General features: G+C 32.1%; 14 protein-coding genes and 1 pseudogene across 15 annotated transcripts, besides 2 other annotated features; 6 read left to right on the top strand and 9 right to left on the bottom strand.

Annotated features, from left to right (window-relative positions):
- Positions 1-14: 14 nt before the first annotated feature.
- On the bottom strand, positions 15-1,894 carry TVAGG3_0543190 (nucleoside diphosphate kinase family; the record flags this gene model as incomplete). The annotated part of the gene is made up of 1 exon (XM_001580471.2): positions 360-1,529. The coding sequence occupies one exon, from the start codon at positions 1,527-1,529 to the stop codon at positions 360-362; it is 1,170 nt and encodes a 389-aa protein (XP_001580521.1).
- Positions 1,895-2,114: 220 nt separating this feature from the next.
- Positions 2,115-2,585, bottom strand: TVAGG3_0543180 (NHL repeat family; the record flags this gene model as incomplete). Its single annotated transcript, XM_001580472.1, has 1 exon — positions 2,115-2,585. One exon carries the CDS (start codon positions 2,583-2,585, stop codon positions 2,115-2,117), a length of 471 nt encoding a protein of 156 aa, XP_001580522.1.
- A 30-nt stretch (positions 2,586-2,615) lies between these two features.
- Positions 2,616-5,186, bottom strand: TVAGG3_0543170 (TOR signaling; the record flags this gene model as incomplete). The annotated part of the gene is made up of 1 exon (XM_001580473.1): positions 2,616-5,186. One exon carries the CDS (start codon positions 5,184-5,186, stop codon positions 2,616-2,618), a length of 2,571 nt encoding a protein of 856 aa, XP_001580523.1.
- Positions 5,187-5,290: 104 nt separating this feature from the next.
- Positions 5,291-5,327: a mobile genetic element.
- Positions 5,328-6,504: 1,177 nt separating this feature from the next.
- Positions 6,505-6,542: a mobile genetic element.
- Positions 6,543-6,554: 12 nt separating this feature from the next.
- On the bottom strand, positions 6,555-8,737 carry TVAGG3_0543140 (ankyrin repeat and SOCS box-containing protein 4 family; the record flags this gene model as incomplete). The annotated part of the gene is made up of 1 exon (XM_001580474.1): positions 7,056-8,366. One exon carries the CDS (start codon positions 8,364-8,366, stop codon positions 7,056-7,058), a length of 1,311 nt encoding a protein of 436 aa, XP_001580524.1.
- A 99-nt stretch (positions 8,738-8,836) lies between these two features.
- On the bottom strand, positions 8,837-9,945 carry TVAGG3_0543130 (uncharacterized protein; the record flags this gene model as incomplete). The annotated part of the gene is made up of 1 exon (XM_001580475.1): positions 9,396-9,935. The coding sequence occupies one exon, from the start codon at positions 9,933-9,935 to the stop codon at positions 9,396-9,398; it is 540 nt and encodes a 179-aa protein (XP_001580525.1).
- A 332-nt stretch (positions 9,946-10,277) lies between these two features.
- On the top strand, positions 10,278-13,486 carry TVAGG3_0543120 (cyclic nucleotide phosphodiesterase family; the record flags this gene model as incomplete). The annotated part of the gene is made up of 1 exon (XM_001580476.1): positions 10,308-13,328. The coding sequence occupies one exon, from the start codon at positions 10,308-10,310 to the stop codon at positions 13,326-13,328; it is 3,021 nt and encodes a 1,006-aa protein (XP_001580526.1).
- Positions 13,487-13,706: 220 nt separating this feature from the next.
- TVAGG3_0543110 (uncharacterized protein) lies at positions 13,707-15,983 on the top strand (the record flags this gene model as incomplete). The annotated part of the gene is made up of 1 exon (XM_001580477.1): positions 13,707-15,893. The coding sequence occupies one exon, from the start codon at positions 13,707-13,709 to the stop codon at positions 15,891-15,893; it is 2,187 nt and encodes a 728-aa protein (XP_001580527.1).
- A 213-nt stretch (positions 15,984-16,196) lies between these two features.
- TVAGG3_0543100 (uncharacterized protein) lies at positions 16,197-16,877 on the top strand (the record flags this gene model as incomplete). The annotated part of the gene is made up of 1 exon (XM_001580478.2): positions 16,211-16,606. One exon carries the CDS (start codon positions 16,211-16,213, stop codon positions 16,604-16,606), a length of 396 nt encoding a protein of 131 aa, XP_001580528.1.
- Positions 16,878-17,179: 302 nt separating this feature from the next.
- TVAGG3_0543090 (GTPase protein) lies at positions 17,180-17,846 on the top strand (the record flags this gene model as incomplete). The annotated part of the gene is made up of 1 exon (XM_001580479.1): positions 17,180-17,779. The coding sequence occupies one exon, from the start codon at positions 17,180-17,182 to the stop codon at positions 17,777-17,779; it is 600 nt and encodes a 199-aa protein (XP_001580529.1).
- A 419-nt stretch (positions 17,847-18,265) lies between these two features.
- On the top strand, positions 18,266-19,456 carry TVAGG3_0543080 (anterograde synaptic vesicle transport; the record flags this gene model as incomplete). Its single annotated transcript, XM_001580480.1, has 1 exon — positions 18,266-19,456. One exon carries the CDS (start codon positions 18,266-18,268, stop codon positions 19,454-19,456), a length of 1,191 nt encoding a protein of 396 aa, XP_001580530.1.
- A 331-nt stretch (positions 19,457-19,787) lies between these two features.
- On the top strand, positions 19,788-20,628 carry TVAGG3_0543070 (RNA-binding domain, RBD family-containing protein; the record flags this gene model as incomplete). Its single annotated transcript, XM_001580481.1, has 1 exon — positions 19,834-20,592. The coding sequence occupies one exon, from the start codon at positions 19,834-19,836 to the stop codon at positions 20,590-20,592; it is 759 nt and encodes a 252-aa protein (XP_001580531.1).
- Positions 20,629-20,887: 259 nt separating this feature from the next.
- TVAGG3_0543060 (uncharacterized protein) lies at positions 20,888-21,627 on the bottom strand (the record flags this gene model as incomplete). Its single annotated transcript, XM_001580482.1, has 1 exon — positions 20,943-21,596. One exon carries the CDS (start codon positions 21,594-21,596, stop codon positions 20,943-20,945), a length of 654 nt encoding a protein of 217 aa, XP_001580532.1.
- An 880-nt stretch (positions 21,628-22,507) lies between these two features.
- Positions 22,508-23,464, bottom strand: TVAGG3_0543050 (uncharacterized protein; the record flags this gene model as incomplete). The annotated part of the gene is made up of 1 exon (XM_051237960.1): positions 22,508-23,464. The coding sequence occupies one exon, from the start codon at positions 23,462-23,464 to the stop codon at positions 22,508-22,510; it is 957 nt and encodes a 318-aa protein (XP_051095784.1).
- Positions 23,465-24,542: 1,078 nt separating this feature from the next.
- On the bottom strand, positions 24,543-24,759 carry TVAGG3_0543040 (annotated as a pseudogene). Its single transcript has one exon. A coding segment is annotated over exon 1 (217 nt).
- Positions 24,760-24,838: 79 nt separating this feature from the next.
- On the bottom strand, positions 24,839-26,329 carry TVAGG3_0543030 (uncharacterized protein; the record flags this gene model as incomplete). Its single annotated transcript, XM_051237959.1, has 1 exon — positions 25,205-25,552. The coding sequence occupies one exon, from the start codon at positions 25,550-25,552 to the stop codon at positions 25,205-25,207; it is 348 nt and encodes a 115-aa protein (XP_051095783.1).
- Positions 26,330-26,367: the final 38 nt, after the last annotated feature.

Below are 26,367 nucleotides of genomic sequence, written 5' to 3'. Positions count from 1 at the left end.
CTATATTTCATATTGTAAACAAGAATTAGGTTAAGTTAAAGACATTTTCCGCCCGTTGTATTTGATATTTTGTCTGAGAATTTCAAATTTTTAAGCATTAAGTAATCATTGTCCCACATAGAGGACTAGATTTTCCCAGGAAACTCTGAGTCAATGATATCAAAGTTTGGGAGTGAATAATCTTCTTTCAAATATTTCTAATTTTAAAATGATTTTTTTTTTATAATTAAAAATAAAAACATTATGCTGAATACACATCTGTACAGCGAAAGAATGTATGGTTTTGAATCAAAAAGTAGTAAAATAAATTACAAATGTTAGATCTTTAGTTTACATGTCACTCTTTTCACATGACATTTTTATTGAGAACCGAAAACGAGGCCAAGTTCTCTAGCAGCTGATTCTGGTGAATCTGAACCATGGCAGAGGTTCTCTGTTGTTGAACGAGCGTAAAGTGCGCGGAGTGAGTTTGGTGCCTGTTCGACGGCGACTTCTTTCTTTGTTGGGCCAATAATTTCACGCCATTTAGCGATAGCGTTTGGTCCAGAAAGTTCAATTCCGACAACAGTATCAGATGTCATGTAGCCTGAGAGTGTTGGGAAGAAATCTTTTCCGACGTGCTCTGCATAGAATTTGGAAGTGAAATCCATATCCATCTTGAAGGATTTCATTTGGACAATTTCAAGTCCTTCCTGAATAATTCTGTCGATAACCTTGCCCCAGTACTCTTCGTAACCTGGTTTGATCATAGCGTATGTATGCTGATCTGGCTCTTTGAAGAGATTTCCTTCGTAAATACCGTTTCCAAAGTAGCAGTTGGCAAATTCAGTATCGCAAAGTGAGAAGATGAAGCCTGGCAAGACAATTGAACGAAGTTGAACTTCATTTGTATCGTTTGTTTCGACAATACGCCATCCCTTGAGATCTTCAAGTGGTTCTGTAAAATCTAAAGCTGGGTTTGAGAAAGCCTTTTCGAGTGGTGTGAGTGGCTTTGCACGTGGTGTCCAGTGTCTGAAGTTGGAGAGATCGCTGCAATCTTTGATTGGAATTCCGGACCACATTGGGTTCAAGAGGACGTATTCTAGAGATGTCTCGCAAAGATAGCCTCTTGGGAAAAGAATGCAGTGCTCGAGAAGATCAAAAACGATTGAAGAAAGTCTCTGCTCTTCGCTGACGTGACGTCCTGATTTTGTTGTGAATTCGTTGATAAGCTTTCCTGTTAATGGCAATGTAATCTGGATTGCCTCCTGAAGGAGAGCATCTTCAACACGTGGTAAAGTGTTCCAGGATGTAGCATCCTGTGAGCAATAGAAGTTTGTTGGGTAGTAGTAATTGTAATCTGTTGAAAATGCAATGTAATAATCTTTGTTGATTGCAAGAATCTTGCCCAAGAAATACATAGCCTCGGATTTTGTTGAATTTTGCAACATTCTAAGAGAGCACTCGATTCTGTGTGCCTCAATCTGTGAGATGTTGCAGCCTTGGTTTGGAATACGTTCGATAAGATCGCGTAACTGTCCAATCTCCATCCCTTTGATATTCTAACGTATTTTTCTCACTGACATGTGATATGAATTATTTTAACTAAAAATCTTTCAAAATCCAGATAATACTTTAAATTGGCACAAATTGCAATTTTACTGATTTAAATCTTCATTTACACATGATAATATGGAATTTTGGATTAAAAAAAGCTATTTCTGCTTAAACATCAAGTACCACCTATTGAATACAAATATTTATGAGATTAATTAAGTTAGTTCTTGTCATTTATCGATTGATATTAATGAATTTGCAATAAACATTATTTAACATGATGATATGGATAAAAGACTTATATAATGCTAATAACTCTAATAAGTGATAGTTTTAATTACTCCCCTTTTAAAAACATAGGACATCATTTCACAATGTCGAGATATGCGATAAGAGAAATTAAATTTGACTTACTTAGTAGACACTTTGCAATAAAACATCCTAATCAGCATCACATAATGAGAATTAGCAACAATTCATAATATTGAGTGAATTTGATTACGAATTTGAAAGTAATATTTGTCATACATTTTAATTCAAAAGACATACATTTAAGTATTATATTACAATCTTTATTTCTATAAACAATTAATATTATTTGGTAATCTCCAGATTGAAACAGTTCCATCAACATTACCAATAGCAGCAAGAGGTCTTTCACCATCGAAACAGCATTTACAACCTCTCTGGCTTCCAGACATTGCTCCAATCTTCTTTCCACTCGAATCAACTAAGTTGATTTCTCCTCCAACGACAACACCTAAATTTAGCGTTGGATGTAACATCATATCACTTGCTCTCGACCAAACATCGATAACTCTTCCGTTTTTAACGAAAACGCATGGTCCTCCTTCGCTTGCGTAGTATAAATCGCCTTTGTGATATCCTACGCGTATGATCTGCCTTCCTCCTGATGGCTGCTTGATTACTGTGTACTCATTTGTTGGTTGTCTTGTATCATAACAAATAATTGAATTATCTCTCAAAGCAACAACGAGTTCATTATCACTTCTAGCAGCGTTTGATATTTGCGAAGGCAATCTGATCATTTGGACCGGTCTTAGTGCAGAAATATCCCATCATACGACTTCTGTGGCTCCTGTGCTTATAAATGCATCAGAAGGATTTGTTTTGGATGTGAAAATTTGTGTCCTGGCTCCTCTGTCACCTTCCATGCCGGCTTGGAAACAATCAACTGGTTTTCCATGTCCACGCTTAAGAATAGTGACAATTCCTGGTGAAGAACATACAGCAATGACATTTCCACCTATGTGGACGCTATCTGTAATGGCGGATGGCGCTGGACGCCATGAATTTTCCCCCCATACAACATTTCCACCGGCAGATCCACAAATAATACCATCGTGGTCCAAGGAAAAGTTTAAAGCAGTGATGGCACCTCCTCCGAAGCTAGGAAGTGTCTCAAGAAGCTCCAAATTTCCTCCACAAACGATATCATCGGTATACCTTATTATTGTCTTTCCTTTCTTCTCGTATCCTTCACTAAACAAACTGCAGTGAACGGTTTGCTGTAACGTGGCCACTTCTTCCCTTAATTTTTCATCTCCAATTGATTCTTCGTTTTTAGTTGCTGTTTGAAGATCCAAAGCTTTTGCTCTAGCATCATCGTATGGATCATGGATCAAAAATGATACAATGTCGCTAAGATATTCGGCTGCATCGTCAACTTCGCCGTTAAGTATTTTTGAGACGTCTGCTGTACCGCTTCCGCCGACTGTTCCACCAAGTTCGATGTATCTGTGGATCATTGCTATCAAAGGCAATCTGACCCGATATGATCCGTCCAAAACTGCAGGAAGAGCAAGCTTGAGGAGGTCAGCGTTAAATCCTGTGGCATTGTGATACATTAATGATGCCAAAATGCAAACTCCGACAGCTCTGAATAGAGCGGATTCTTCCTGAAGCAAAAGTTGGCCGAGTCTGTGGATTCCTGCCTTTCCACTCTCTGTAGGTTTGGCTTGGGAACGAGCGAGAATTGCTTGGACCAATGTACAATAGAGTAATCTCGTTTCAGGTGATGTATCAATGTTAAGTATGCATGGAAAGTACATGTGGACATTACAATCAGTACCTAAAAGGCCAATAAAATGCGTTTGGCCATCTCCGAGCACTACAACCGATGAAATTAAATATCTTTTACAGATATCATCAGTTTCTGGGCTTTTTATCAACTCCATGACCTTTGTAGCTTCAAGACTGTTTGCAATAGGCTTAGTGTTACCAGGTTCTGCAAGAAGAATACCACTAATTACGACGTTCCAAGCTCTAGAACCATTTATTGATCTTTCTTGAGTAATATAGTGTTGGGCAATGTATTTAGACTCTAAATACAGTGCCATCTTTGAGCACATGGCCGGAGAACGCTTCATAAATTTGGCGATATCAACAATAATCGTTTCGTATAAATCATCGTTCTTTATAAGTGTAGAAATAAACGCTCTGATTGTTTTCGATGTTTTTTCTACTGTTAGGAATTGAGATCTGTGTAAATCTGTTATTGTTGATAATTGACAGTCAGGTTTGCATCTTAACGCGTATTCGAACTGTTGCCAGAGATGGTGTTCCGAGCAATCAGGTATTTTTGGAATCGAATGCACAGTTATTCCGAATTGTTTCATTAATCTTTGAGATAAGATAAAATTCTTCCATAATGCACTTAAAAGGGGAGGTTCTATAAAGTATGTCATGAATGTCGATGTATCGAGAGAATCTCTTGCAATTGCTTCCGTAAAAATACTTATTAATGATTTTAAAGTTGCATCGCTAACGTTATCGTTAATTTTCATGAGGGAACGGATAGAGCGTTCTGGATCGAGTAATATGCATGTAAATATATCTTGTGGTAATGTTTCCGGTATGTGTAAATAATCTGTAGCTCCACAAGCGAACATAGCGCTTATATTCTGCGTGTGGTATGTTTTTTCGTATTTGCTATTCTTTGTAATCAATGCTTCCTGCAAAGAAGCAGCTTTGTCGCAATCAAAAATAAAATGAATGTGAGTTGGTATATATTGACGTATTTCTTGCATGGATTTCCAATCATCAGGGGAAAACCCATTGTCTTTGATACAGATTTTTCCATTTTCAGGTGGTGGAAATCCAAGACCAATATAATGGAAAATTCTTAGGCTATTTCCGTTCTGCAAACATATATGCCTAATGGGCGAACTGAAGTTAAGCTCAACCTGGGACCGAGAAGTCTGTGTACTCCATTTTGCATGTTTAAAATATTGTGATGGGAAAAATCCTTGCAAAGTTCGCACAGCTTCGACTGTATTTACCACGCTTAGATCTTCCCAAGTGTGAATGAACTTTCTGTTTTGAGGCTTGCCTGGAATTAATCGAGTTAAAGTGTTAAGATGAATATGAACACCTTCAGGAACCATTTGATTTATATCAGTATAACAGGATTTTGGTAATAGCTCTTTATCAAACGCTTGAAATGGATTTGAATGTATTCGATGCTCATAATCTGTTTTAATTTTTTCATAATCTTCTTCATTCTCGTCTGCCATGCGATAGCTTTCGATATCTTCTTCTTCGGACATAGTTTTGTAGAGCCCCCCTCCGTGGGACTTCGTAAAATCAATATCAGAGTCGGAAGCGTCCGAAACACTTTCGACACTCATTTTTTTATCAAAATCTCTATTTGAGAGGGAAAAAAACCATCTGGAATTTTGAACGATAATCGACTTTATTTTATTATTTACATATCATGCTATATATTTATCTGTAATAAACAGAAATTCATCAAAAGTGACAACTCTCAATTTTTTGACATTTGTAAATTCTAAATTGAATGAGAAAAATGAAATAATACTAAGCATAATACAATATTCTAGATTTAATTATAATTAGGAAAAAGTTAGTTTTGAGAGTACTTTTCATAGGCATATAGAATGAAATCTTCTGAAAAATAATATCACATAAACTCATATTATTTTCTAATATATAACTATTTTATATAAAAATCAAATTCAATGATCTTAAAAGCGAAGGATAAACCTCAAAATTTACGAATATAATGAGTGGGAATATAATGCTTATCTATCATAAAACCATATGAAATATCAATTTTTGCTTTACGCCTAATTTTTGACGACAATTAGCAAAAAATGTTAAATGTTAACACTCAGTCCATTTGAATATGAAAAATAAAATTGACTTTGATTAAATGTTTTTATTTATCATGCAACTCTTCTTGCGACCAAAGATTTGAATAAAATTTCAAAAAATAAGATAGCTTAAAAAATAATATACGGTAGTGTTTACTAATAGATGAATAGTATATAAATTCTATTAAAATGGATTTGATCCAAAAAAATATATAAAATTTGATCATAAATAAAATCGTTTTAAATTACTTCTTCATTTAAATTATAACAATTATTTTTGGTTTTATATTTTTTTGGATCAAATCCATTTTAATAGAATTTATATACTATTCATCTATTAGTAAACACTACCGTATATTATTTTTTAAGCTATCTTATTTTTTGAAATTTTATTCAAATCTTTGGTCGCAAGAAGAGTTGCATGATAAATAAAAACATTTAATCAAAGTCAATTTTATTTTTCATATTCAAATGGACTGAGTGTTAACATTTAACATTTTTTGCTAATTGTCGTCAAAAATTAGGCGTAAAGCAAAAATTGATATTTCATATGGTTTTATGATAGATAAGCATTATATTCCCACTCATTATATTCGTAAATTTTGATGTTTATCCTTCGCTTTTAAGATCATTGAATTTGATTTTTATATAAAATAGTTATATATTAGAAAATAATATGAGTTTATGTGATATTATTTTTCAGAAGATTTTGTGTTCTTCTTCAAAATTTTATTTTTTATTAAAAAGAATCGTTACAAAATATACATTTACTTTAATTAATATTTAAAAACGTGCTCTATCAAAAGTTCCAAAAATTCAATATTTTAGCTTTTCTGAGGTGTCACTTTTGATGAATTTCTGTTTACAACAGTAATTAAGTTATTTGAATACAAGCCCATAATCATGTAATTTTAAAATGATCCAACAAGGTCCGCATAAAATACTACAATGGAAGACCTTTCTCTCATAAATAGAGCATGATAAACGATTATTCTCCACTGATAATCATAATGATTTCCTCTTTCTTCATAAGAATTGCACATTTCTATGATATTTCATTGAATAGGTTTGCATTTTTCGTTCAATTCTGTCTGAAACTCCACAACATTTGTGAAATGTCGGTCGGTTTTTTATTCAACACATTGTATTTCGTTGTCATAGTACTATCCAGATTGAATCTCTTCCTAAACATGACATGCATTTTTGGAAGACTGTATCCAGTGAATTCATGTGCAACTTCACGTGGACGAATATAACTCATCACATCTAACAATTTCAAGTGCAAAAAATGCGCAAAAACAATTATTATACTTTCAATTTACTTTCTAAAGAAAATCTTCTTCGAAAATACCAGAAAACTAAAGGATATTTTATGCAAGAGCATTATTTTTTAGCACCATGTGAAATAAGAAATTCAGCCATTTCTTTATGATTCGCATCAATGGCAATATTAAGAGCAGTTTTTCCTTCTCCATCTTTTTCATTGATATTTGCACCATGTGAAATAAGAAGTTCAGCTGTTCTTTTACAATTAAATCCTGCTGCTTCATGAAGAGCGGTTTTTCCATCTCCATCTTTTTCATTGATATTTCCACCATGAGAAATAAGGAGTTCAGCTGTTTCTTTACTAGTATTCCGAGCTGCAAAATGAAGAGCGGTTTCTCCATATTTAGTTTTCTCATTGATATTTGCACCATGTGAAATCAGAACTTCTGCAGTTTCTTTACTATTACTCAGAACTGCATTATGAAGTGCTGTTTCTCCACCTTTATTTTTTTCATTGACATTTATACCATGTGAAATGAGAACTTCTGCAGTTTCTTTACTATTATTCAGAGCTGCCATATGAAGTGCGGTTCTTCCATATGTATCTTTTTCATTGATATTTGCACCATGTGAAATAAGAAATTCTGCAGTTTCTTTAGTGTTTTTCATTGCTGCCATATGAAGAGCGGTTTTTCCATTTTCATTTTTTTCATTGATATTCGCACCATGTGAAAGAAAGTATTCCAAAAGGGATGGAATATTAAAAATCGGTGAATAAACAAAACATTTGTTTATATCATTAGTTTGATCGAAATAAACTAAAAATGCTTCAAGATTACTGTAATATCCAATGGATTCTAAATCGATCATGATATTGTATTCATTCATCAAGAATGTAACAAAATCAATGTTGTGCGAAATAATCGCATAACTCATGCATTCATTATCTGGTGTTTGATATTTCAAACATTCACTCATGATCTCTTGATTTCGTCCTAAAAAAGAAAATTGTAAACATTTTTGAGTTATTTCTGACTTAAATTTAGATCTTAATAGCTTGAAACAATCAACTGCTCCGTGGTAACAACATAATTCAAGTAAGGAATATCCTTCAAAAGAATATGGGTATAATCTGCTTTTAAGTATTTGATCTTTATCAAATTCATCTCTTTCAGTGAAGTATATGAATCTTTCAAGGTCATTATGCATAATTGCCCTGTAAATTGTATCCCCTGTATGAATTTCAAGATTTTCTGAATAATCTTCTTCAAAATCGGCAGATTTGTCTAATTTAATTCCATATTCTTTGTAAAACAGGAATGTTGAAATAAGTTCAACACGGTTGACCTCTGTGATATGGTAATCATCAGATATGAGTTTGGCAAGAAATAAATATGACTTTGTATAGCGATTATTATACGGAATCATATTTAAAATGTCTCGCATAATTATTCGGGTAGGATATTTATTTGAATCAATCAATTCTGTTTTGATCATTTTGTAAATTGACTTTAATTCTTCTTCATTTTCCGTTTTTAGCTGATGCAATGCAATATACGAATCGATGCAATATTTGCAGATACTTCATAATTTGCTGTATTTGCTTGAATGAACGTCTTGTTCGGACATAAATAATTTATATAAAATTTGTGTTTTACCATGCGAATTACCCATTAAATTCATTAAAAGAAAAAATACTAAGTTATGCATGTAGAAAACAATGCCATAAAGATTTCGGATATAAAATGATTCAGTAATAATGGAAAAGCCGATTGCAATAGAATTTTCATCAAGATACCAAATAATGCGTGATATATTCCTCCAAAGTTCTTTCAATTACATTGAAATGGAGGAAAATAAATATAAAAAATAAACGTGAATTGTATTATATATGATACAAACGCCATGCGTATAGAATATTTTAATAACTAACGAATATCAATTTGAATAAAATTCTTTTAAATTTAATTCAAAGTTCTTCAACAAACATAATCTCTATATAGATTTTTTCTCACAAAAGATGATACAATAAGCTGTAAAACGAAAATATAGAATTTTTATTACAACATACAAAAACATCAAGCATACTAGGATTTGTAAATTCTAATTTCTATGTCAAATAGTCGCAATATTGTACAATCTTGAAGTTTGAAAAGAGTATCCAAAATAAAGAATTTTGAGAACTGCTTTGTGTAAAATTCAGCACTTGGAATTGGCATTCTTAGCGATAAGAAGTAGTTTTGGATCATAAATTCTTCGTACTTATTTAATATTTTTTAGGAATCCAAATCTTATTCGAAAAAGGTTCAAGAAAATAGTTGGAACTCTAAATAAATTTTATGGTTAATAACTACAAACAACGATGTGAACATAAATCATTGAAATAAAATTGTGATAGACATTTTGCCAACAAAGTTCAATTCTGGTGGCAATTAGTCATTCTAACACATTTTCACTTCACTTAAATAAAGAGGAATAACGAGTTTGTTGTGCGACCAATCCAATAATATGTTCAACATATATTCGGACATCGTTTGGATTATCTTCGTTAAATGTACTGAATTCTATTGAATCTCCCAGAAGGTTTTTAAGATAATTAACTGATTCTATATCTTTGTCTGTTTTAATGAGAACTACGGTGAATAAATTTGTCTTTGGTGATATTTCGCATCTGAACCAGTTAAGAGTTCTAACAGAGGCTAATATTGAAGCTTTTGATGAAATATCAGCGAAGAAAAATGAAATAATTATTCGACTGTGTTTTTGAAATTCATCTATCCATGTTGCTCTATCAAGTCTATCTGTACTAGCAACATAGAATTCGAATGGTAATTCTTTCATTGGCGATATGCTTGAGAAGCATTTTTCAATTGAATTTACAAAAGTTTCTTGACCACTGTCCGGCATACCAAATACAAGACATGTGGATTTGATTGACCGAACCATTGACATTGGTAGGGATGTGTTGATAATATCGGAAGAAGAGCCGCAACCCATGCAATAATTTTTTTTTTCGAATGTACGAAAAAAACGGACAAAATTTCTAAACTCAACAGAAGACTAAGTTTTAGGCTTATAATATCACATTCTTCCATAAAAATTAGAATATTTGATAGCTATATTATCTTATTCTAATTTCCTGAATGTATTATCCATATATCATAACCAAAATTTCATTTGATTTACATTTTTATGCGCTTATATTTTACTTTGATAATCAAATTATCACCTGAATACCCAAGGGAAGCTCTTTCAATGAACCATAGCTCTTATAATATATTGTTGGTATAAAATTTTACAATCTCTTTACAAAATTATTCGTTTTTTTCCCCTCGATTTTTTTTATTATCAAACAATAGAATTAAAACAATGACTTTAACTTCACGTAGCTATTCAGGTTGCTCAGTTTCAAAACCATTAGGCAAATTGAAGGATGTTCCACTTCAAGAGAAGATGTCAATCACAAAAGTCATTGAAAATATTGTACTTTTGTCAAGCAACAGACCGCTAAATGTTGCATTAGAAATGGTATTAACCAAGAAATTCAACGCTAATAACGCATACTGTTTTCTTACATCAATACAACCAGAAAAATTATATTGTGCTACATTATCAAAGTGTGTACCGTTAAATTCATCTATTATATCAACAGTATTCAACAGTAAAGAAGTTAAATACTTTGCAACACCAGCATCACAAGTAAACTACAACATTTCTTTCGATCCTTCGACAGACCCATGTCTTTACATTCCAATTCTTAATGGCCAACAACAACCTAAAGGTGTAGTTGTTGTATCCAAGAAAAACTCTTTTTCAAATGTCGAAATTAAGAAAGCCACATCATTCTGTCAAAGATTCTCTTATTACTACGATTTTATCGTTAATTCTGCTATTCCTGATATTAAATCAAGCGATTACCTTCTTGAAATTCGAAATCACTTCGGATCTCGTGCTATTGATTTATTCCAGTTCGAGGATAACCAATTCCAGCATTTCAATCAAGAAACAGGCCAATTCGATATCATACAAACACCAGGAGCAGCTCTATACTCATTACAAAACAACGTGCAAATATCATTACCAAATGTAAGGGCAAGTCCATCATTTAACCAAGATGTTGATGGCAACAATGATGAACCAGTCTTAGTCCAACCATTTGCTGTCGGAAATGCCGTTTACGCCGTTGTTCTTCGTGGCAAATCCAATTCTTTGCCATTTAGCACAATCGATTGCATGAAAATTGATGCTTTAGCACCAATCCTCACTAAACAATTCGATACCGTTGATGATGTTGATGGAAATAATCAGCAGACACCTGTTTCAGAACGTCTCCAAGCTCTTCTTGCTGTTGCCGAAGTTATTTTCGGCGTTTTGGATTTAGATTCTCTTCTTCCAACAATCATGGATACAGCTTGCAACCTTTTGAACACAGAGCGTTGTTCTCTTTTCATTCTTGATAAAACAACGAATGAATTGGTCACTCGTTTCCATGGTGGCTTGGACACTGCTATTCGTGTTAAGAACGGTGTTGGCATTGCTGGATACACAGCTAGTTCTGGCGAATGTGTTAATATCACAGATGCTTATTCTGATTCTCGTTTCGACAAAACAAGTGATATACAAACAGGCTTTAAGACAAGAAGTCTTTTGACTGTTCCTATTTATGATAACAGAGGTGCTGTTGCAGGTGTTACAGAGATGATCAACAGAAAAGATGGTAAATCATTCGATGACGATGATATAAAGATGATGGTTGCTTTCAACGTTTTCTGTGGCATCTCAATAGATAACGCTAATCTTTACAACACTTCTTTACAGTTGATGAACAACTTAAAGAGTTTCATTGAAGCATCAGCGGCCATGGGAAAGGATGCACAACTTAATAACGTCATCCATGAACTCATTTCAACAATGAAAGGTGTTATTAATGGTTCATACGCAGCTTGTTATGTTTATGATAATGATACAGAGGAAATAACTTTGTTGGATGAAATAGGAAAGATCAAAGATGGTGAAAAATTCGCAGATATTGTTATTAAATCACGCGAACAACAAACATTCAATTTCCAAGAAGCTGATGAAGAAGAGATCCAAAAGATTAGCAGTAGAAGACAATTAACAGCTACAACAAGTACAGGTAAAATACAAGGTCTTAAAGAACTTGAAGGTTTGAATATTAATACAGATATAGAATTAAAAAAGATCATTGCTTTCCCATTACTTACTAATGATAACGCTATCATTGGTACAATCCAAATTGGTACTAACCACATCATTCTTCCTGAAGATATGAAGCTTTTGAACTGCTTCTGTGTATTCGCAGCTCTTTCCATTGATAAAGATCGTCTTAGAAAAGTTGCATCAGTCGGAGCAAGTGAAGCAAGAATTAGAAAATATCTTATGGATAACGAACGTGATGTTGGCGATATTCCAAAGTTCTTGACTATAGAACCAACGAAACAAGACACATTACTCAAGATTAACTTCGATGCACAGAGATGGGATGGTATCGGACACTTGAGAGTTGTATTTTATCTGATGAATTATTTCGGTGTTTTGAAACAGTTCAAAGTCAGAAATGACACATTTTTGCATTTCTTGGATGAGATCAGCAATTCATACAACAAAGTTCCTTACCACAATTGGAGACACGCTGTTGATGTTACACAGTTTGTTTCATATCAATTGGTTGTTTCAGGAGTTTACAAGATCTTGAAACCAATTGAATTATATGCTCTTTTGATTGCAGCTATTTGCCATGATGTAAATCATGATGGTTTCACAAATGTCTACAACGAAAAGGCAGAAACACCATTAGGCATTTTGTTCAAGAACCAATCAGTCATGGAGACACATCACTGCCAAGTTGCAATTCAAGTTGTTTCAAATGATAAATGCAATATATTTAGTTCATTTGATTCACCTCTGATCAAACAGATTTGGAGCTTAATTATTGCATTGATCTTGAAAACAGATATGGGTAAACACCATTCAACTCTTGAAGCAATCAACAAGAGATTGGATGAAGGACCTTTGAAGCCTGATAATGAACAAGACAGATTCATGATGATGGAGCTTATTTTGAAGTGTTCTGATATATCTAATGTTTCAAGACCATTCGAATTAGCTGATAAATGGTGTGATGTTCTTTGCGAAGAATTCTTCAGACAAGGTGACCTCGAGAAAACAAGTGGCATGGAATATACATCACCTTTGAATGATCGTGCTCACTTGGATAAACCAAAGTCACAAATCGGCTTCTACACATTTGTTTGCTTACCTCTTTTCGTCACTGCTGCTAGAGCTATGCCAGCACTGCAAGTCAACGTTGACCAAGTTAATTCTAACTTGGCAATTTGGAAATCTCACCATGACCAAAATAATCAATAATATATTATTTTATTTCCATGTTTGAAAGTTCTTTTTCTTTTAATATATATATATTAATTATATATAAATCTTTTTTTTAGATGTGGAAATACAATAGAACTAAAATCTTTGATAAGCCTATTAAATATCTTATACATGATACTAGTGAAGCAATTAAGACTAAACGCATTAAAATTGCAATCTGTTTTTGAGATTTTCAAGATAAAATTCAAAAATTCATATAAAAATCTTTATTAAATGATGCAATTGGAAAGCAGTAAAGTCTATTTATGTCGAAATCGATGTTCTACAAACCACGAAGTTCAAATAATAAGACTTATTTACGATTCAAAGATATTGAGACTTTTTTTTTGTAAAAAAAATTTCTTTAGAGATTTTATGAAGAACTGTGTTGATTATCAAAAAGAAGTATTACGTCAGCAGGCAGCATCTGTGCTTGTTAACAAGCATATTGACGAGAATCAGGAAGAATTAATTTTGCTTCTTAAAAAAACAATTGTAAGTAAGCATTATTACGTTCAACGGATCTTCATTGCCGAAACATTTGATGTCAACTCAGAAGATTCACTTAATAGTATACTTAAATCAGATATTTTTCTTTCAAATCAAAAAGAAATTTTCGATAATTTTGCAGCAATCGATTTACCGTCAGATTTCTCGAAAGGCCCAATGAAAGCATTCCTAAATACATTTCTTGAAAGTCTTGAAAACTTCCTTCCAGCTTTTTACAAATTAAACCCAAGCAAGTTCCCTCCTGGACGTTTTCTTGCTAGTCCATGCGAGTTCCTCGTTAGGTGCGTGTTTCCAACATTATTTGGATACTGCTGGGCGTTGGAACCTGCAAATGCTTACGCAGAAAACTTAGTCAAATGGTTTGGTGAAATCTATTCAACAAAACCCGATTTTATTCAAAAATTCAGGAATGACTGGATGTTTAATGCCATGAGAGGCTTCTACACTTCATTAGATTTTAATAATTTCATCGATCAAGCAATTCTTCCTGTTTTCAACGATTATATTCAACAGCCAATACTTTATCAAAGAAATCATACGTATTTAGTTGCCAAAGCAATTCAAATTGTTGAAAATATTCACAAATATTATTATGAACTTCCTTCAGTATTAAATACATTATTCAAATTATTACACGACAAATTAGAATCACTTTGTGAATCTAATGGAAAAGATTTTAAGTCAGAATATGAACAAATGGTTCAATATTTATTTTTTGATGCAATTATACAGCAATATTTCAAATTCCCTCTATTGTATATTGTTCGTCGCCTTGTTCCACTCTCAGATGTTGCGTATTTTTACGAAATTTGGAACGTTTTCCAAATAAAATTCGGAAATTTGGAAAATATTGATCCAGAGTTTGTCAAGCAGATCAATTCTGATCCCAATTTCGCCGATTTCGATCCGATGTCCGTAATTACTGATATTTCTTCTTATTCTGCTTCAGGATCTCTTCCATCTCTTCAAGAATTCTGCAACATAGTCCAGTGTGCTCATCAGCCACTTCTTATGACTACACACAGCCTCGCATTACTATTCCGATTCGTTGCTTCTCTTCAACATATGGCCATGCTTCCGAAATCAATCGATCGCTCCATTGATTTAGTGTTCCAGCAAGCACTTGCCGACAAACTTGAAGATTATAATGACCATTTCTTTTGGTTCCCATGTTATTCTTTGAAGTATATGAATATCGCGTCAACAGCCTTCGAAAAAACAATGTCACTTAGTCCAATATATCGTATTCTATCCAACAGAGACCTTAGACTTCCTTATGGCCAGCAAAGCTTCTTTGAAGCCTTCAAAACTGCAGAAAATACGACAGTTTCGGCTTCCCATCCACAATTATCCACTGAAATCCACTGGTTACTGTTCTCACAAGGAGACACAATGAATGAAATCCCACAGAAGCTTAATGAAGAGATTAAAAAGAGATGGCTCGAAATTGAAAACCATAGGAAGAGAGTCAACAGACTTTCGACAATGATATTCACTCTAGATGCTGTAAACCATGCAATGCCATCAGAAAACCCAATGATGTCGATTGGAATATTATTATTTGAAAAATTCCAAAAGACATATGACATAATGCCTCGATCATTCATCACATCTGCTATTGAAAAGATCCAAGAGATGTGCGGCCCTTCATACGAAGCTTTCGGAAAGTATGTTGCAACTGGATTAGTAATGAGCTTATCACCAAACGTAAAAAGTGAACCATTTCTCGGAGCGAGGTATCCAAAGCAATATGCTGAAGGAGAAATCGGAAATCTTCAGAAATTGATTAGACCTCAGATTATTACATCATCGCTTATCCCAGATGCCATAAGACTTGCTCAAGACTGCATTTCTGTGCTTAAATACGCAAGCGTTAACCACATTGATAATTCACTTGTTCGTTGCTTTGCACCACCAATTATTTCCAATCCTGGCATGATGGCGCAAAATTTGAACAATTGTTTATCATTCTTCCCTCAAAATTTGCTTGAATGCGTCTTCACAAAAGAAGAATATGGATCTCTTTATGCATTTTTTGCTTCTGTAACATGATCTTGTAAGAAATGTATGTTCAATTATATATTTAATGTTTTATATTTGTTAGAATTATATATTAATAAAATTTTTTCTATATTTATTTCATTTATCAAACAGTTCTTCGATTTATATAATCTACAAATAGATATAAGTATTTTATGCACACATTCAAAAGGATTTTATATGCAGCCATAGCATTCTGTAATTTTGATTCACAATCTCACCTCAGAGATCCAATTTGAATACTTTCAGGTGATATCTATCCGACGAAAAATTCCAATTAATAATTTCAACATGATTTATAATTGATGGAAAATTTTTCATTTTTTTTAATGTCACAAGGTCAACAATCGCAAAAAGCTTACGAGCTAGATGATCTTATTGAGCAGGTCAAAAAAGATTCGAAAACTAATGTATTGCTTCAAATGAAAAATTACGAAAGGATGACATCTAAAAAATTACTTGCCGAAGAACTCAGTGCATTATTAAAAGAAATCGATGGATTGATCAAAGATATGGGAACCAAAACCGAGCATATTACTCCCATCGACAATTCAACTGAAGAAAATATTAAAAAATTTAATATGATTCGGAAAACAAAAGACTGGAGTATGGTATACAATGCAGTTAATGATTATTTGAATAATAACAAAGATTTACAACTAAAAGATCTAACTGATATTCTGGATCGATTATACAGTTTATTTGATATTCAACTAGCTAATTGAAATGTCATAAAACATTGAAGGGTTAACATTGAAAGCGTCAAAAGACAGAAAATAATTTTGATAACAATAAGAATATAGGTATCAATGAAAACAATTTGTTTAGCGTAAATTCAAGCTTCAAATCCGAAACATTAAATTCGTATTTTTTATTATTTTTCAATAAATATCATATACCCTTAGATATGGCTTGTTATATTATTTAGTGAATAAATTTTACATTGGCTTGATAATTTCAAAAATAAAACTTTTAATCTTTCTTTTATATAAGAATATATAGCTAAGAAATGCATTGTTCATCTAATAGTATCCCAAGATAATCAAATCATCCCTATTTATTCAAAATCATAATAAAAAAACAATAAAGTAGAAAATTAGAGAGAATAATGCATATCATGTGTTTTATTTCTGGTATCTGAGTAATATCTTAACTACTAATTAATCTTTTGTCGTTGGTCGAGAACAGCCAATGGAAAAATAATGGGAACACAAAATTGAGAGTTAAACGATTAAATTGTATTGAAAACCAATTTTCAATATTGTACCGCTGACGATAAAAACTCAAAAAATATCGTAATGAAGTGCACTTTCCGCTCGGTTATGATTGGCGACAGCGCGGTCGGAAAAACATCAATAGTTAACAGATTTTTAAGAAATAGCTTTGATCAATCCGAACCAAGTACAGTTGGAGCTTTATATGAGTCACATAATGAAACAAGAAACGGAAAACCAATAGAACTTCAAATTTGGGATACAGCTGGCCAAGAACAATACAGGAGCCTCGGTCCAATCTATTTCAGAAGCTCTGCGGGCGCAATCTTAGTTTTTGATATAACAAACCAAAAATCATTCGACAGTTTAGATGAATGGCTCAATTTCTATAGAAATGCAGGCTGCGAAAATACAATTGTTATGATCGTTGGAAATAAAAATGACCTTGCTGAACAAAGGGTTATAACAACTGAACAAGGTCAGGCTTGGGCACAAGCACATGGATGCACATATATTGAAACCTCAGCTTTGCAAGGTTATGGCATTAAAAACTTATTCAAGACATTTATTGATCAACTCTTAGCTCAATTCGAAGAAGAGCATGAAAAGAGACAATCGAAGATGCCGAAGAGTGCCACAGGCCTTCCTCCACCTGCAAAAGAACAAAAATCCGGTTGTTGCTAATTATTGTATTTTATTTCTTTATATGCAACTCAAATTTACATTCAATAAAATCATGTACTCCTTTTTGTGTTCTTTAAACACATTTATTTTGGATATAAAATATATTTCCATTTTTATCTAAATCTATTATATCTCAAACATATAAGTTCTGAGGTAATTTAAGAATTTACCTGAGATTTTATTATTTTCTTTAAATAGCACCAATATTTTATTGATTTGATTAAAATTCCACTAGAATAGAACTATCAAATTGTTATTGATGTACATATAAATGATTGGAACATGATCTTTTAACAAGATTCTTCTTTTTAATAAGAATTCAAACAATCTCTCTTTTTAGAGAACCTGATAATTGCACCACTGGCCAAGAAGGACAAGTAAAAGGTAAAAACTGTTACGATCTGGTATACAACCTAATTATAGCATCTCATTCTCTTAACTTTTTTCATGAAGTGAAATTTCTGAATTCAATTTTGTTTTTTTCAGATGCTTCGCAGTATTTTCATCGCTAATAAAAATGGCGAAGTTATTGCAGAGAAAAATTACATTGGTATATTCGATAGGCATGATTTAGAACCAATTCTTAAAGTAATACAGCTCAATAATAAAATTCCGCCATTATTCGAATCTTTTGGCACTACATTTTTAATACATAACGAAGGAGATATATATTTTATCGCAGTATGTGATGGAAATGAAAGTATTTTAACATTTACTTCACAATTTATTGTAAATACAGCAAAATTAATTTCATCGCTGATTAAAGGAGGATTAACAGGTGAAACAATCAAAACCGAATATCCTATGCTCTACAAAGTACTTGACCAAGCAGTTGACGAAGGATATCCATTTCTTGATGAACCTAGCTGCTTAATTGCATCATTCTCCGGTGTATTAGATACAACAATGTCAGTAGATAGAAGATTTCCTTGGAGAGGTACTACAAAAACACGTGGAAATCCTGAATTCATGATTTCTGTGGTTGAATACATCGATGCTCATATTTCATGCGACGGCAAAATCAATTTAAACGTTGTTAGAGGCAATGTGAATGTATTTTGTCGCATTGATGGCGATCCATTAGTTGGAATTTCATTTTTCGTTCCTAAGAAATTCGTTGAGGTATCATACCATCGCTGTGTTGATGCCAAACAGCATTTAGCCAGAAGAATACAGTTTGTTCCAAGCGATGGCTCATTTTGTTTAATGAAATACGTTGCTGAACCATCGGCAAGCCAATTACCATTATTTATAACTCCAAAGTTTTCATGGTCATCTGTTAGTGTAGTTTTTGAGATTATTTTGCGTAGTGATCAAAATCTTACTCAAAAATTAACAAATATCCAGATTTCCTTTGACCTTCCTGAAGGTATTTCGATGCCATCAATGGCTTCTATTGTTGGAACAACAGATTTCATTCATTCAACAAGAACTGTCGTTTGGAAAATTGATTCATTAGGAAATACTCCTCCAATATTGAATGGAAGTGCTTCAATAACTAATCTAACTACTGCAAGATCAAAGAGCATCTTCATACATGCTCAATTTGTTGCTCCTAACTATACTTATTCCGGATTGAAAGTAGACAACTTTGATATCGAAACTAATGCAAAGAACTTGACAAAAGGTATCAAATACTCAACAAAAAGTGGTGTTTATGACTTTAATACAGTATAATTTTGTTTGTTTGTTAAATTTAATAATAAAACACTTGTTTTTAGTTAAATTTACCTTTCTAATTGAACAGCATACTTATAGGTAATACTTTAGTTTCTGATATTAGCATTAACTTCTCCATTTTTTTGATTTTTGATCATCTTATACAATTATTAGCTGAGAATTTGTTTTCCTTATAGCAATAAGTAGTATAATCATATCCAATAAAATAAGGCCTTAATTCGAATATTTCATAATCCAAATATCTCTAATAGTAGAAAAATGAAATTTTTATAGAAATATTTCAAATTTAAAGCTTGACTCTAAGTTAAATTTAATAAAAATGGCTTGAGTTTGTTATTCATGAAAGTAAATGTCACTTTTTGTAGATTTGAGCAATGACTCAAGAATATTATGTAGCTATATCGCCATTATTTGCAAGTCCTGACAAAATCAAGACATATCTCAACGAAAATGGCATTTCAGATATTAAAAATATTATTCCAGGAAAGGATAACGTTCAAGTTTATGTTGGAAGTGAATCACTTGCTAAGGAAATACGTGATAAAATGAATGGCAACTTTATTAATGGCTCTCTCATTGAAGCAACGGAACCTGTGTCTGTTGGTGTGGCCGCTGAAACACGTCCTGCACCACAACCAGCACCTCCTGCTCCTTCTTATCCAAGACAAGATTCGCAAACAGATCGCAGCTATAACAATTATAGACCTCAAGAATCTTATAATCAGAGGAGTTATCCTCAGCGAAATTATGAATCTCGACCATATTCTCGCGATGATCGTCGTAAAGACTTTTCAAGAGATGGAATTCGCCCATCAAAAGACTCACCTAGCAGAACCATATTAATTTATGGCTACAGAGCTCCTCTAACTAGAAGAATGGTTTGGGACGACTTTCGCTCATTCGGCTATATTAAACAGATAGAAATTCGCGAAACTACAGCATATGTTCAGTTCGAAACACCTGATGATGCTCTCAACGCGATCAAGCAAATGGAAGCAAAAGATAATATTGTTAGAAATACTAGAATTAGCATAGAATTAACACAGGATAGGCCTTTGAACCTCCCAACATTTGTTATTCCACTTATCGTCGAAGACGACAAAAATTCGGAATCATCAAAGTCTTTCATGTAACAAACTAAGGTTTATTGTTATTCATTTAATAGAATAAAATATTGTTTTACAGAATTTTGTTCTTATTCTAATAATAAAATTATTATAAAAAAATTCAATTTCAATTAATATATGCCATATAAATGTACTCTTGAAAATATACTTAATTTGAAAGACATATCTAGTTAATCTTTAATTCATAAAAATATTTTTTCAAAAAATCTTTCAAAGTTCATAATTCCTCTATAACAGAGCCACTAGAATTAAGATTAACAGTTCCTAAAATCATTTAATTTCATATTCGAATTGAAGTGAAATTTTTTATTCTTTATGATTCTATTTAATATACAAGACAAATAATCCGATCATCTTTAAAAATAAGGTGAAAATCTAGTAGGATCTGGTGGGAGATAAGCAGAATTTCTTGCTTGTAAAGATCTCAATGGTCTTTTACGTGGTCTAGCACTAGTCGTAGAGTTGTGTAAAGCCTCATCACTGATTTCCGAAGCCCATGAAGTATGAGCTGCTTGTCTTTGTGTTGTGAGATTAGCTTGCTGAAGTCTTTGGAGCTGATCTTTTGATTCAACAATCTTCTTGTTGAGGTTGTCTCCATCCTTGGTTAAATCTTGTATTTCCTTCTTTACTTTCTCGATATATTTTAATACATGCTTTTTAGCGCGTTCTGGTTTATCCATCTTCTTCAAAATTTCTTCATGTCTGACTTTCTTCAAGCTTTTGATCCTTGCTTCAACAGATTGGTTCTTTTGAGTGATTCTTTGTAATTTTTGTTGAAGCGTTGGATACTCGACTTGTTTCATCTGATGAATCTTTTCATTTAATGATTGTTTTTCAATTTCTAAGTGTTCTATTGATGATCTGTAGAATTTTATTGTTGCTTCAGTTTTCGAAGGAGAATTGTTCTGTTGTTCAAGCTTTGCAATTTCGCTTAATAGCTGAGCTTTCATTTCTTCCTGGGTCTTGATAGCCAGATTGATTGTATCTATAATGCCTTGCTCATCTGACATAATTCACTTATAAAAAAAATTTAAATTGAATTATGGTTTCATTCAAATTTCTGCTTATCGTTTTAATCGTTTAATATAATAATTTTTGTGATACTTCTAAACTATAATATAATCAAATTGAGAGTACGAACGTTCAATTTTTGATAAATGCGGAAATTCAAACACAAATAAGGGAATTCATTAAATTATCCAAATTACAATCAATTTCATAACTCGAACTATAAAAGGGAAATTTTTCCCTTGGAAAATAAAATGGACATTAGAACATGTTTCTGATATCATCATAAGTGATAACTGTTAAATCCAAAAATAAAATATGTCATTTTTGAAATGAGACCACAATTTCATAATCAAAAGAATGACTTGGTCTATGTCATAATTCAGAAGAGTAATAGCAAAGAAAATATTATTGATATGCTGTATTAAGTTTTTCCACAATCTAAATTCATTTTTCTTCCATAACCCATCCAGAATCAGCGAGCATGGGTGTACTCATATGTTTCGTATTGTGCAAGTAAATTTTTCAATATTTCTTGAATTAATCAAAAATTGTTCACAAATTGAACAAATTTAGGCCATAATCACTGATAAAACATTTTGATTTAGCGCAAATTCATGAGTAATTATCTGTACAATATATTTTAGTAGTATAGTATGCGGGTTTTGTGCACAAATTTGTAATCCTTTAAAAACAAAAACGTGCACATTAATTTTTAGCCCGGTTCTTCACGAAAATCGACGATTTCAGCCCGTTTCTCACCGAATTATCATGAATTTTCTAAAGCAAAATGCATACCCCCTTATGAAGAAACCAAAGCAACATTCATGAAATTCAAAAAAAATCCCGCCAAAACTCACAAATTAATTTACAAAAATAAAAATAATAAATTTTTTGATTATCTTTCTATTTTTTAGTTATTATCAGCTGGTGAAGCATATTTTGCAGGAGTTCCGGTAGCATGGTATTTCAAACCATCTTCAGGACTCCAAGTCCAGTAAGTAGTTCTTGTAAACCATAGCTGAGGTGGATCAGGACTCTTTGTGCAATATACATCTGCTTCAGCGCTAGAATGAATTGGATTTGCTTGTAATCTAATACTAACTTGATTATTCTTGGTTTCTAAACCGTCAAAGAAGACACTTCCACCATCTCTCATAACAGGAATGGTGCAAATGAATGATGTTTGCTCTTTCCATGGTTTAATCTGTTTCTTGTCATTACATCTATCTCTTGTTAAACTATCTTCATATTCTTCAGTACACTCATTAACGCCATCAAGGTCAGAAGCTTGCAACATTCTTGTGAAGAATATATCTCCAACAGTACTCATTGCATTATCAGGAAAGTTTCGACCATCAATTGTTATTTGTAAGTTTCTAACCATAGGATTCCTAAATACTGTTCTCTGAGCTTGTCGTATAGGGAATACAGCAACAATATCTGTGACATTATGTAAAGCATATGTGAAATCAGAAACAATTCCGGAATTTGTAACACATCCCTGGTTCAATGTTCTAACATCAATTTGCTGTGCTGGAATCATAAATGGATCTCGACGGTTGAATAGTGTTGGAATGACTCGTGCTGTGGATTCAATAACTCCATATCCTGGAACGATAAATTTATCCTCTGTAATTTTCATTGTAACAACATGTATATTAAATGACTGTGTTTTGACTGTTAAGGTTGTGTCATCTTTTTTGGTAATTGAAGTAATAAGATTTGTTGGTTGTCCTATTTGTTCAAATTCGCGTGTATAGTCAAACTTTGTTGACAGTGAAAGCGCGTAATCTTTATTATGTAATTCTTCATAACAAACATTGAGAATATCAGCAACTCTTGCCGGATCAACTTGACAATAAACCATTAGTATACTGAATTTGAATTTGCACATGACGTTTGAAATAAGCTTCACCTAAACAGTTAATATCATGTTCAGATTTTGTTAATCTCATATGTGTTTGTTTTTCATGATCATATGGAGCATCACTATCATAGCAAGTATTTTCTAATTCACGATAATAACGACGACCATCATTTGCAGAGAAAATCTCATTCATTTTCTTGAAAGATTCGAAAATATTTCCATCAACTGGATGATATCCATCATTTCTCAAATAAGCGCCTGACATATTTTTATAAAGATTAAAAAAATTAACTTTTTATTTAAATTAAATATAAAAGTTATGGCAGCAGGAATCTTCAAAAAAATTGGGAGGGAATGAAAAAAGTAGGTACTACAATTAAAAATTTCTTTTCAAAACCAATTGTAAAAACATACAATCCAAATGACTTGTGTGGACTTGGACCACCTAAGCAAATGTCTGGTTATTCGCAAAGTCAGACAGTAAGAGATTTAATACCAAAAATTGAACAAAAACAATCATATCAAAATGTAAATAGAATTGATCCAATATTAAAGAAATAAAAATTTTAAAATGAAATAAATAGCAGCTGGATTCTTTATTAAGAAATTCTTTCCAAAATGGCATAATAGTATCAAAGGAAATTGGACAAAACCAAAAATAGTAAAAGTTGGTACACCAATCTTTGTCAAACCTATTGAACCAAAGAAATAAAAAATTTTAAAATGAAATAAATGGCAGCTGGATTCTTTAAGAAATTCAATCAAAAATGGATTCAATGTCGCAAAGGTGGAATACCAAAGTGAGTTGAAAAAGCAGAACTAGTGAAAAATAAATTTATTCCAGGAGTCAAGTCAATCTCTACTCAACCAAAGAAATAAAAAATTTTAATCTGAAATAAATATGGCAGCTGGATTCTTTAAAACACTTCGTGAGAAATTAGCAAATTGGAAACCTTGTGGTTTTGGAGCAAATAGTCAAAGATGGAAAAATAATTCAAAACGTTTTATACCTGAATTTCCACTAACTGTTTCACCAGCACAAAAATAATTTCTCAAATATTTTTATCAAATATTTTTATCACCGCCTCTTACCACCAATCAGACCCTTAGCAATTTCACCAGCGGTGCCACCTATTTGAGCACCTTGTCCTCCACCAAATTTAGCACCTATTGCAGTACCGATTGCTGGTAAGAAATCTTTTACAGCAGTTGCAACTGGTTTATAACTTATTCCAAGCCCATGTTGCACCTTTCTTGATTCCATTCCAGATTTTCTTAAAGAAACCCGCAGCCATATTTAATTTAATTAGATTAAAAAAAATTTAATTTTAAACATTAAATCGTGAATTTATTACTTCAATAATCATATTAACTCTTTCTTCAATTGTTTGTATTCGTTGAATTATTTCTTCAATTTTCATAGTATTTGTCACTCTTGATTCTGGAATAGATTTCAAACTAACTTGACCTTTAATTTTAGTTATTCGGAATCCATCTATTTTAAACATTTTATTTAATTTACATGTTGTTAATTCATCAAATAAATCTTTGTTTTGTTCATAAAACTCATTAAATTCATCAATACTTTAAAAATTAGTACATTCTTTAATTGGTTTTATGATTTGTAATTTCTTTTCAGGTTTTTTAATTTCAACTTTTTCTTCTCATCTTCATTTATTTCTTTTGGAACTGTTCAATCTTTTTCAAATTGGTTTCATATTTTTAAAAATAAATAAAAAATTAAATTTTTTTGACAAAATAGAGAGGAACTTCAACTTCAACATCACCTTCTAAAATTTCATCTTCTCCATCATTTATTTCATCATCTTTTCTAAAAGTAACGAGGACAATTGCATTACCATCTTGATATCTTTGAAACAAACCTAAATGATCAAAATTCCTTCTTCTCTTCTTAAATAGTTGTTTTGTCTTTGATGTATCTAAATAAACTAAAACTTCATCACCAGGTTGAAATCCATAATAACCATTCTCATATAATCTTTGTTTAACTTCATTTAACTTTTCTGTTTTTCTTCTAATAAATTCCCATTCTTTATCTCTATGAGTATGCATTTCTAAAGGTGTCATCTTTATTGATTTATGCTATGTATTATTGTAATAATAACATAATTGTTGAATTAAATTATCATGTTTACCATCCCAATAATTTTGTCTCTCTGGACCTAAAGCATTTCTTAAAGTTCTCATCACGCTATCAATAACTTTATTATGATAAGTAAATTTTGATGATGAAGCATGAAAACCAACTCCATATAATGGATGATATTGAATTTCTTTATGAACAAGAATTTGTTTCATTCCTTCATTCTTTTTACGACGACCTCTTCTTTTTGTTGGTGGTTTATAATTTTCATCAGGAACAAGTTCATAATCCATTTGATTTTCATATTTTGATTTTTCAATCATTATCATTTGCATTGCACTTTCAAAACCAGCATCACCATCACATTTAATCATTTTAACTTTATGACCAAAATGTTCATATTCAAGTTCTGTAAATTTTTTATAACATCAAATGTTTCAATTGCTTCTTTTGTTTGAACTGGAAACAAATATAAATATTTAGTATTAACATTAATAAAAACTAAATAAGATGCAACCATTAATGTTTTACCATGATTTTTAACAGGTCTACCATGCAAATGATCCATTTCCCATGTATCTGGTGTGAATGCAAATGTTGGTCTTTGAAATTTCTTTTTCAATGGTGTTAATTTTGAATCATGAATAATTGTTTCAATTCCATGTTGAGCTCCTTTATAAGACTTGATTTTGTATGCAGTTTGAAATGGATATTTTAAAATTTCATCATTTTCAGGAAAGTCTAATTCATATGGGTACCCCCTAGTTTCTTTTTGAAAAATTTCACTTTTATCATTTTT

This window comes from Trichomonas vaginalis, chromosome II (genome assembly GCF_026262505.1).
Source record: "Trichomonas vaginalis G3 chromosome II, whole genome shotgun sequence".
NCBI lineage: Eukaryota > Parabasalia > Trichomonadida > Trichomonadidae > Trichomonas > Trichomonas vaginalis.
Note: the sequence above shows the minus strand (reverse complement) of the source record. Positions and strands in the feature narration are given on the sequence as shown.